This window comes from Notolabrus celidotus, chromosome 18, assembly GCF_009762535.1.
Source record: "Notolabrus celidotus isolate fNotCel1 chromosome 18, fNotCel1.pri, whole genome shotgun sequence".
In the NCBI taxonomy this organism is placed as follows: Eukaryota; Metazoa; Chordata; class Actinopteri; order Labriformes; family Labridae; genus Notolabrus; species Notolabrus celidotus.
The window spans coordinates 23197520-23208270 of record NC_048289.1 but is presented as its reverse complement, the minus strand read 5'-3'; the positions used below and the strand labels follow the sequence as shown (position 1 = coordinate 23208270).

At 37.7% G+C, this 10751-nt stretch overlaps 1 protein-coding gene across 1 annotated transcript; it reads right to left on the bottom strand.

The window, feature by feature from the left end:
• Positions 1 to 4067: 4067 nt before the first annotated feature.
• pigf (phosphatidylinositol glycan anchor biosynthesis, class F) lies at positions 4068 to 9984 on the bottom strand. The gene is made up of 6 exons (XM_034708047.1): positions 9948 to 9984; positions 9595 to 9856; positions 7530 to 7621; positions 5332 to 5448; positions 5118 to 5226; positions 4068 to 4409 (listed from the first exon to the last, which is right to left on the bottom strand). Exons 1-6 carry the CDS (start codon positions 9962 to 9964, stop codon positions 4296 to 4298), a joined length of 711 nt encoding a protein of 236 aa, XP_034563938.1. The 5' UTR covers positions 9965 to 9984; the 3' UTR covers positions 4068 to 4295.
• Between the last annotated feature and the right edge of the window lie 767 nt (positions 9985 to 10751).

Sequence of the window (10751 nt, the reverse complement as noted above, 5' to 3'; positions counted from 1 at the left end):
CTCATTATCAACTCCATTACTAACCATTTAAATCAATATTTCATGCAATGGTGTTCTTTAATTCTCACAGATCATGGTTCAGTGAGGATAACTCACTCGTTTTTTTATTAAAATTAATGTTAAAACTTTTTTAAATGAACATTGGAAAGACTTAAATATAAATACAATAGTTTTACATGACATAGATTTTGTTTTATTTTATTTAGATTTTTTTTTTTTATGAAGTGATGTTGATAAATTAACACGACACCTCCTCTGTCACATGCTGCCCAGATTTTTAGGCTGTTTTTAGCTGGTTTGGAAGGCATATATTACCTAAAAAGTGAAATGAACCATTTTGATTTTATATGTTGATTTCAACTTCTAAGCCAAGCAAAGACGTTTCATACCGAAAAAATACTTTTAAGATTTTTGTTTTAGATTTTTGAACTCTAAAAAGGGTCAATTTGACCCACAACATAACAGGAGGGTTTAGTTGTACCCACTAATGTGGCATTATGGTGCAACATTAGCGACAGTTGGTGTCATGTTTTTGGTGGTATGATTTAACTAACTTGCTCTGCTGTTCACTTACTCAAGACAAAAATGACTTGGTTGTCAGCTTGTCACATGTTCACCATCTAGCTGTGCGAATCTATCACATGAACCTGAGCTGTTAACTTACCACTGCATCGCTTTAAAGGTAGCCTGCTGCAGCAGAAATAAGAGCAGCAAGACGAGACCTCACATTTGGTATGCAGGTTGTCGAGTCAAGAAAATTTAGAAGGAAACTAAAAACCAGGATTTAACTGAAGAGCGGTGTTAGTGCTTGGGATAAATTTTCTGTTCCCTGCAGCATTAATCTATATGCGTTTCACGGCTATCTGATTCAATGCTACCCCCAAAGAATATCGATTTAACAGGTTTAATTTTGGACGATCCTCAACAGACAGCAGAGCTGCATCTTATTCCCAAATACCAACTCTTCTGGTTCCTCCCTCCTGAGTGAAACAATGCAAAACACCACAGCTCTGCAAACACAAAACACAACAACCAGCTAGAAGAAAGGAAAGGAAAAAAAAGCTGGGGCGAGAGGAGGGGAGGGGAGTGACAAATTACCTCTCCTAACAATGCCCTGCCACAATAGCAGCGCCGCAGAACAAATAATGAATAAATAAAGTTCTCTGGGATTGAATGAAGAGAGCAATTTGTGAAGCTGTAGCTTTTGTGTGTGTGTGTGTTTGAACGAATGGCCTTTTGCTTGTCTCACAGATGAAACAGCAAACCCATTTGAGCACACGCACAAAGCGACTCCAATCGGCATTTTTCTCTACAAAGTACATCAATTTCACATAAAAAGAACACCTCAAAGGGGCAAGAAGAGACAAGAGACGTGACATGCCCCGTGTGGTGACATCTATGAATCATATGGCCTAAAAATATAAATTCATTCACACTACAAGGAGGACGGAGGTGAGACTTTGTGCTCTCACAGGGCTGTACTTGCCACGTCTCTGGCTCTCCACATGTGATGGCAAACTGGGGTAAAAAAAAAACCCAGCAGAGTATAAAGGTAATGAAGGTACCAGTGTGAGGCCATACTGAATTCATGTGAGACGGAGTCAGGGATTGAGGTGTGAATAAGAGCGCTGATTGGTGTTGTAAGGGCAGTTATGCCACTTAATAATGCTTTGAAATCCTCTCTTCCTATGTGGTTACTGAAAATGTGCTTTTCCCTCTTTTTTTCTCTTTTTCCTTGAGGCTATTTTCCGCAGCTTTTTCCCCGGCAACAACCTTACGTAAGAGTTCAAACGTGGGGCGGATGGACAGTTCTGCCCCCCGGCTCTGTGCTCAAACTGCCCCACCAATCTTCCTAAAACATTAAACCTCACTCTCAAAGATGCCTGATATTTCTCCTACACTTTGACACATAATAACTCAAGTTGTGTTGCATTCAAGTGCCTAGACTGTTTGATACAACATTAATCATTTACCTTAAAATCAGACACTGCAATGCAGAAAATGCAAGTTTCGTTGTAGTTACTGGCTGCAAGAGGGGGGAACAAGGGGACGTGGGCGGCTGGGAAGGAGGAAAATTAATGTCCCTAAAATGAAAGAGAATCAATATGGTCGCCTGAGGATGTGAAAAGGTGGAATGAGAAGGAGAGCAGGAGAGGGAGGAGGGAGTTGAAATAGAGTTGGAGCAAGATTAATGGGAGTTTAAAAAGGAACAGAATTCATCAGTAGTCAGCTTCAGGTGCATAACGGCGTTGGTGTGTGTGTGTGTGTGTGTGTGTGTGAAGTAGAGTTCACTTTGCAGCAAGTTTCACTCTTTGTCTTGAACTTTTCCGTGTGGCTCTTTCAATAAATGACTGCCCAACCATAATACTGATTAGTTTTTATTAGTTTGCAAATGAGAGGGAGGCTTGAGTTCTTCTCTACATTTATAGCCTCTGAGCTCTCACACAAAAAAAAAAACACACACACACACACACACAAATTTACAGAGGTTATACAACAGCACCACCTACAGGTTTTTTAAGCATTTCTATCATCACAGATAAATCCATTCTTGTTTGAGCTTAATCTCTTTTCTTCATTTTTACCTCCTTAGTTCCTTTCCTTGTCTAGTTTCCTTGAGTCTTAACTCCTCCCATTTGAAATGAAAACAGAAGACACATGAGGAGAGAAATAGAAGGAGAGGGCATTGCAGAAAATGACACATCTGTGCTTCTGTGCCATCAATCCTTTTAAGGCTCAGTGAAACATACCCTCCATAAAGCAGCAGATTTTTTAAGTACATTAACTGCCTCGTAAGAATATTTAAAAAACACCCTGATTTAAATCACTAAGTCCATAAGTTGTAAAATTCCTCATTAATTAAACCCAGGGTGATTTTCCTCTTCATGATAAATCATAGGTATTGGGAATCAAAGTCAAAGATCATGCTGGTACAGTTTCTCAAGAAACCCCTCATTCAGACGCCAGCTGGGAGATCTGGGTGTTGTTAAAGCCTTCTGCTGTATTTTATCATCCCTGTTGGATGAGAATAAAAGTAGTCTTCATAACAACTTTTATGCCTCTTTTTATTTGCCTCACTCACAGCAAAGATTTCCAGGCAGGGTGATGGATGAAAAAAGAGTCAAAGAAGCATAAAACAGACAAATAAGAGCAGCTCCCTTCCATCGCCGCTGGTCCTGTGCTGCCTTCCAGGGCTGCACAGTATATCACAATTTTAATTTCATGCCAGTATGAGAATTCGCTATAAACCCAAAGCAGTAAGACCGTTTTTTAATGCTTTCTCACTCAGGATGCATACATTTTTACCCATTAAATGCTGGTAAATGGCAGTGCTTTCACATCATTTTAATGCACTAAGATGGAAGCTAGGCCAGCTATTAGCAACCCTCTGATTAATTGGTGCCAATTTATGTCAGGAAAGAAATGATAGGGTGATTTTTTTTGGTTTGAAAACTTAAGCAAGTCACAAAGAGGTGTCACTTTGCCCACAGGGGCTCTCCCTGTCCCATTAAAGTTACTAACCATAGATCTTTGTGGCGTCCCTGAGCTCCATTGTTTCGTTGTTTCCTCTGAGTCGCTGCCATAGATGTCCTGCTGCTGTAGATGTGTCGGACTCCAGCAGCAACAGCTACCACTATCCATCTCATCACTACCATCTCTCTCTCTCTTCATCTCTTCTATCCCCCTTTCCAACCCCAACTCGGTCGAGGCAGATGTCTGTCTAACATGAGTCTGGTTCTGCTCAAGGTTTCTGCCTGTTAAAAGGAAGTTTTTCCTTGCAGCTGTAACTTGCGAAATACTGCGAGGTGCAATGCTCATGCTGGATTAGGATGAGATCAGACTGAGTCCTGTCTGTAAGATGGGACTGGATCTTATCCTGTCTTGGTGTTGGGCCTTTTTTAATAATTTAACAGAGTACCGTCTTGACCTGCTGTTTGTAAAAGCGTCTTGAGATAACATGTGTTGTGATTTGGCCCTATACACATAAAGATTAAATGATTGAATGACTCCTCATAAATTCCTGAACCTTAAACCACAAGCCAACCCCCCAAAAAAGTGCACACAGAGAAAGAAGTAATGCTTTATTCATGTCAAAAGTCTTGAGGAACATATTCAGCCTTCATGTGTAAAAAATGATATATTGCTCGTTAGGTAAGTCTTATAAAAAAAAAATCATCTTTCCTACAGGAAGCAAACACAGTGAGAGTTCCCAATAAATAATCATGTCAAAGCAAAACAGCAGGGTTACAGGAAACGTCCTCCACATTCACACAAACACACGGCTCGTCTCTCTGTCACTTGCACTTGTATGTGAGCTGTTTGCGATGATAGTGGATCCACGCAGGAGCAGCGACAAGCCCGGTCAGGAAACCAATCATAGCGCCCAGACTGCAGGAGACAGGCCAGACCTACAGAGGGACAGACAGGTGAGGTTGATCATCAACAGGTACAGAGAGTCATGGAACATCTGACAGATCAGGACATGTCTTCAACAAAACTGATCAAGGCTGTCTGTAACTCTTTTTAGTAATGAAGGGAAACAAAATATAATTTAAGGAAACAGTGCAAATGTTGTGCAGTACTTAGAGAAAATCAATACCTGAGACAGGCTTGAACTTTTCCTGCTGCTCTTACAAAACCATTTTGTTTCTCATACTTTTTTAACGGCCCAAAGAAGACCAATTTTACAGTAACTCATCAGGAAAAACTTTTAAAGTAAAGGTATGCGTGACTCTGTTTTCTCTGCTTTCTTCTTTTGTTGATCTCCCAACCCTCAGATTTATCTTCCTAGTCCTGTCACGGGTCCCTCCCCACAGGCTGAGATCCAGAGTTACAAATGTACACCAAACAGGGCAATCTGTACTCTTAAAAACATTTCTGCATATGCTACTGATACATCACCCTAAAGCAAGAACGACTAGTTTAACAGAGTAGGTCTTATATTTCATGTCGAGTGATTAAGGAGTATTAATGGAATCATTTTCTGCTAGGTGTGAAATATTCCCTTTGCTGTGCAGATTTGTTTTCACAAGTCGTGTAAAAGCAAACTTTATTTCTATCCAGGGGAAACTTTAATTCCATAAATACTTAATTGAAGTTTTTCACTGTGTGCTAACCTGCCATGGCCTGTCCCAGTCCAGAGGTATTGGAAATGCTCCAATCCAGGCTCCTACCAACGTGCAGGCCACAGTGATCTGCAGACAGGTGTCCCATACAGACATGGCTCTGGAGATGGAGATGAAGCAAAGCGAGGACAGTTATATATTCAAGTTAGAGACACAAGATGAAACAAGAAATGAAAGAAAAAGAAGGAGCAGATTTTAGGATTACCCATGTCGACTGAACACTCGTATCCAGGCCTGGATGTTTGGGCCGAGGACACAGAGGCACCTCAGTGTGGTCAGAGAGGTTAACAGCACAGCAAGGGAGAACGTCTCCAAGGCTGATCTAAAAACACAAACGAGACATGAAAGGTAAAAAGAGGACTTTCTATGTAATGTTCAAACCAAGCCAGAAACCGTGGTGTAGTCATAGACTCAGACCTTAATTTCAGCAGCCACATTAAGACAATTACAAAGTCAGCCCACTATCACCTTAAGGATATATCAAGGATTAAATGACTTACGACTCAGCAGGATGCAGAAAAACTCGTCCATGCATTTATCTTTAGCAGACTAGACTACTGTAACGGGGTCTTTACAGGACTCCCTAAAAAGTCCATCAGACGACTGCAGCTCATACAGAATGCTGCTGCTCGAGTCCTAACAAGGACCAACAAAGTAGATCACATCACTCCAGTTCTAAGATCTCTACACTGGCTTCCTGTCTGTCAGAGAATAGACTTTAAAATCCTTCTGATGGTTTATAAAGCACTGAATGGTTTAGGCCTAAAATACATTACTGATCTGCTGCTACTGTATGAACCATCTTGACCTCTGAGGTCATCAGGTACTGGTCTACTTTCAGTCCCAAGAGTCAGAACGAAACATGGTGAAGCAGCGGTTAGTCATTATGCACCACATATCTGGAACACACTCCCTGAAAGCTGTTGGTCTGCTCCAACTCTCACCTCTTTTAAATCAAAGACTAAGACCAATCTGTCATCTTTGATGAGCATTTAGATATATTTTAGATTTTTTAGATATATATTCTGATAGATTAGAATGTAAGATCTATCTACGATAAGGTGGACGAGCTAACCCAGCACCAGAGGGAATACTAGCAGAGTAGCATCATGCTACCAGAGCTAACACCGGACACGAACGCCACATTGGAAGGATTAAACCTGCTGTGGGCGGACAGGATACAGGAGAGCAAGACTGAACTAACTGGTGAAGAAGGCCAGCTCAGTCCTGGACCCTGTGGAGGTGGTGGCGGTGGCTGACAGGAGGATTATGGCCAATCTGTCGTCTTTGATGAACATTTCTTTTTTAGATATATATTCTAATAGATTAGATATATATTGACATAGAGTGGTCTAGACCTCCGATGTTTGTAAAGCGTCTTGAGATAACGTTTGTTGTGATTTGGCGCTATACAAATAAAGATTGATTGATTGATTGATACTGCCTTCCTATCTTAGCTTATTTTAACTCACTTTAAATGCATATTTTAATTTTATCTTTAACATATTTCTAATAATCCTTTTCTTTTCTGTTTTATTATATTTGTAATTTTAATTGTGCTCTTTTATGCTTATCTGAAGTTTCCAATGCTTTTAATGTTTTAATGTAAAACACATCGAGTTGCCCTCGTGTATGAAATGCACTACACAAATAAAGTTGCTTTGCCTTGCCTATGGGGAGAACTGACTGACACAGTTAAGTAACTTTTCTGACCCCTGCTGCTTGAAAACCAAAAGAAGGAAGAGAAGCTGAATAATCACCTTAACACACAGAACCACCTCGGTGTGAGAATTTCTATGGTTTATTTTCCATATAGTTACATATTTGTCATCCATTTAGTAATAGGTGATACATACAATGGTGCTCTACTTACTATCGATGCTAGGACGTTATCTTTATCTATTGAACATGTGTTTATGAACACAGGTAGAGAACATGAAATGCACTTTTTATTTGACTGTCCATCATTTCATGATCTCAGGTGCCTCCTTTTCAACAAAATATCAAAAAACTGTCCTGATTTGTTTTGCATGTCTGATGAAGATAGACTTCAGTACCTGTTTACTCACAAAGTGTTCCAGTTTGTTCAGTTTGTGTTAAATGCTGTTCAGCAGCGTAGGAACACACTCTACGACTGATTTAGTTGTTGTCACTGTCAAATGCCTGAAGTGTACCTCTGTGCTTTTTAATTACTTTAGGTCATTGCATGACATGTGCAGTATTGTAACTGCTCTTCTTTCTTCTTTTTTCTTTTTCTTCTGATGTTGTTGCTCCTATTTTGTTTAGTTTTTGTAGTGTCTTGTAAGTCCATATGGGCTGGGCACCTTAATGGTGCACGACACGATGAATAATAAATAAACTAAACTAAACTAAACTAAAACACGAGCATCAGCATCTACTCACTCAATCAGCGGAGCTCCATAGAGGACAACCACAGAGTGGAAGAACAAGCACGACAGGAAGAAGTACACACAGGAACGAAACAATCTGGACAGCTGCAGAAAGAAACAGAAGTTAAGAGAGTTAGAGTAAATAAATCATGTTCACACAACACAGGTGAAGGAGTTTGGGCTACAGTCTCTTATTTGAATGTAAATATTGTTAAAAGTGGACATGGTTTTTGTTACTTTTTTCTTGTTGATATAGTTCACTATCTGAATTTTAAACCACAGTTTGAGCAGATTTATTCCAAGAGTCAACACAGCATACTTTTTTTTTTTACAATTTAACATTTAATAAGCTAATTAAACTATCTGAATTAAACTAAAGGTTAGAACAAATTAAACATATTTGTTCCCACATTTGTAGCCACTGTGCAATTTACGTAAGCATTTTTTCCCCAGTATTTTTACTCTCTGAACGAGGCACTCAGACTGAATTAGCTAACCAGCTATTTAAATTCTTAAATTCTCTGACATTTTTATAGAAATACCTTCCTGTGCTCTGGAGAGGTACAATTATCCATTAATTATCCAACCCTCTGAGTTGCTATGAACTGTATAAATAGCATGAACTCGCAAAGCACTCAAGACCTTCTCAAGTGAACTTTTAATCCAGGGTTTAAGACCTTTTGTGCCATTTCACTTAATTGCATTTAACTCTTGATTACCTTTATATACATATTATACACAGCTCTGACTGCACCATTACTTTTCACTTCTGTGCAGGGGTTCCCAAAGTGGGGGTCGCAAGATAAAAATGAGGGGTCATGAGATGTCTTCCTGATGTTTTTTTTTTTTTTTAAAGTTATCTAAATACTGTACATTTTACCCATTATAGTAAAAAATATCGACAAGAATAGTAGCTAACCTTGAAATAAAACCTTGGAAATAGAAAATGTAATGAGTTTTCTGCCTTTCTTTTTGCCAGATGACTCCTAAGTTTAGGGTTAATGAACAGGTAATTATCAAGAGCATCAGTAGCAGCAGGTTAATTCATAACGGCACAGGAAAAAAAGCCACATGCTCATGTAGGTAGGCTTATTTTCTGCAGACCAGCTAAATGAAGCCACATTAAATCACTTTGAGGGACAGTGGGGGTCGCGTGTCTTTGGCACGGATATTTTGGAGGTCGCGGGCTGAAAAGTTTGGGAACCCCTGCTCTATTGGACAAATAAACTATATTTTCTGTTGATTCTTTTTAAGCTTGTGCTAATGTTTTACTTTAAATTCATGGTAATCTATTTAAATGTAGATTTTTTTCTTTTTACAGCTAAAGCCAGAGACAGCTGATAAGAAATTTAAGGTCACAACAAGGTCACACAAGTTATGCAGTAAAAGACAATGTCTTTTATATATACTGAAAAAAGATGAAAGGGTTGAATCAAAGTTAAAATAAATGATCTAAAGTGGTATATTTAAGGTAGACGTTTTTGAAAGACATTATTTATTTAAGACATCAACAAGAGGAACAAGAATGCTCTCTCTTTTTTCTTCTTTTTCTGTTTATTTACACTCTTTGTTTATTTACCTTGTTTTCTTATGTTTATCTTCTTTTTTTGTACAGTTTATTGTTATTATTTATTATTTAATATCATTTTTTGTAAAAAAAGAAAAAAAAAAGAAAAGAAAAAAAGTTCTTTCTCGGTTTGGTATAACTTAGATATAATGTGTTAACTTGGGTGAACAAAGAAATACTGAAAACATACAATAAAAAGTTGAATGACAAAAATAAAGACATTATTTAGAAAAAAAAACATTACAACAAATGTGATGTTTCACATGCATCTTGTGTTATATGAATGCCTTTGTAGTCATATGAAAAGAAAAAAAAAAAATATATATATATATATACATACATATATATATATATATATATATATATATATATATATATATATATATATATATATTTCTGTTCCTTCATTTGAAATGAAGTGTTTAAACATTTCTATCATTACAGCTGACTTATCCCTCCACTAGTACATCAGTCACTTTGAATAGTACCCACTGTACAGACTGTATAGTACCTTGTATCCCACTGTGTGCTTCTTGGTGGGCGGTGTGATGCCGAGCAGCCAGAAGACGGCGACACTGACCGAGACCACCGCCCCAGACACCGAGTAGATCCACAGCAGGTGAGTCCCGTTCACCGAGAAGCCCGGCACGAGCACCGCAGGTAGGACAGTCGCCATGAACACCGAGGCTGCGAGGATACAGTGAGTGGACGCCATGGCTCTGATTTCATGGTCCCACATAGTGAAAAGTATATTCCTCCACAAAAGGAGGATACTAAGAAACACAAAATATAGATAAAATGCTGTTAAGGCTTTAATTTAGCAGCATATACACGCGTAGGGTTCATCCATAGATGTTTCTTCACCTGTCTTCCGTAAACATGGAGTGTCAATGACTTCCGCCTTGACTTCAAAATAAAAGCCAAGTGGTTTTTTTATTTTTATTTTATTTTATTTTTATTTTATGTTTGTTTTTATTTATTTTCATTTTCATTTTATTTTATTTTTATTTTTATTTTTATTTTTATTTTTATTAAACATTTTACAAAATTTCAACTCTCAATGAGGATGGTAAACACACATTACAATCAATTACAGTGCAATTAACAAAAAGGGAATCATGTAAGGAAAACAAAACAAAATATTGTAAAACCGGTAGGATGAGATAAGTTTTAACTTCTTCCTACTCCTTTTAGCACATGTAAAGTAAACTGTTTCAGTGCTTGCTAATGGAACTGATTGATTTGGGGTTTTTTGTATAACTATTTCTTCTTTTTTACTTGTATGTTTTTTTTTACTTTACTTTAAAATGTTCGAAATAAAGACATCAAATCAAATCAAAACAACAAATAAGGTGCATCAGGACTAATGAATGAGTCAGGCATCCAAAAAGCAAATAGCTTATTGGTCAGTCAGTATATAGAAAAAAAGTTTTGGACAACAGGACATTTCATTTCAAATTTATTTTCAAGCTTGGCTGTTATAATAGTGACAAAAGATAAGAAAAAATATATACATATAATATACACATACATACATATACATACAAATATACACATGCATACATATATACATATTTCAAATTAAAATTATACATTATGAGCAATGTCTTAATATAGCTTTCTTGCAATTTTTCTTGTCCGTAATTCTTTCAATAAAAGCCATGTTGT

What these genes read in the sequence shown, in the direction of transcription:
- pigf (XM_034708047.1), bottom strand. An exon ending in TATGGAGCTCCGCTGATTGA is followed by an intron (nt 5,449 to 7,529) that starts GTGAGTAGATGC and finishes TTGTGTTTTTAG; the next exon opens with ATCAGCCTTGGAGACGTTCT. An exon ending in ACTGGGACAGGCCATGGCAG is followed by an intron (nt 4,410 to 5,117) that starts GTTAGCACACAG and finishes GTCCCTCTGTAG; the next exon opens with GTCTGGCCTGTCTCCTGCAG.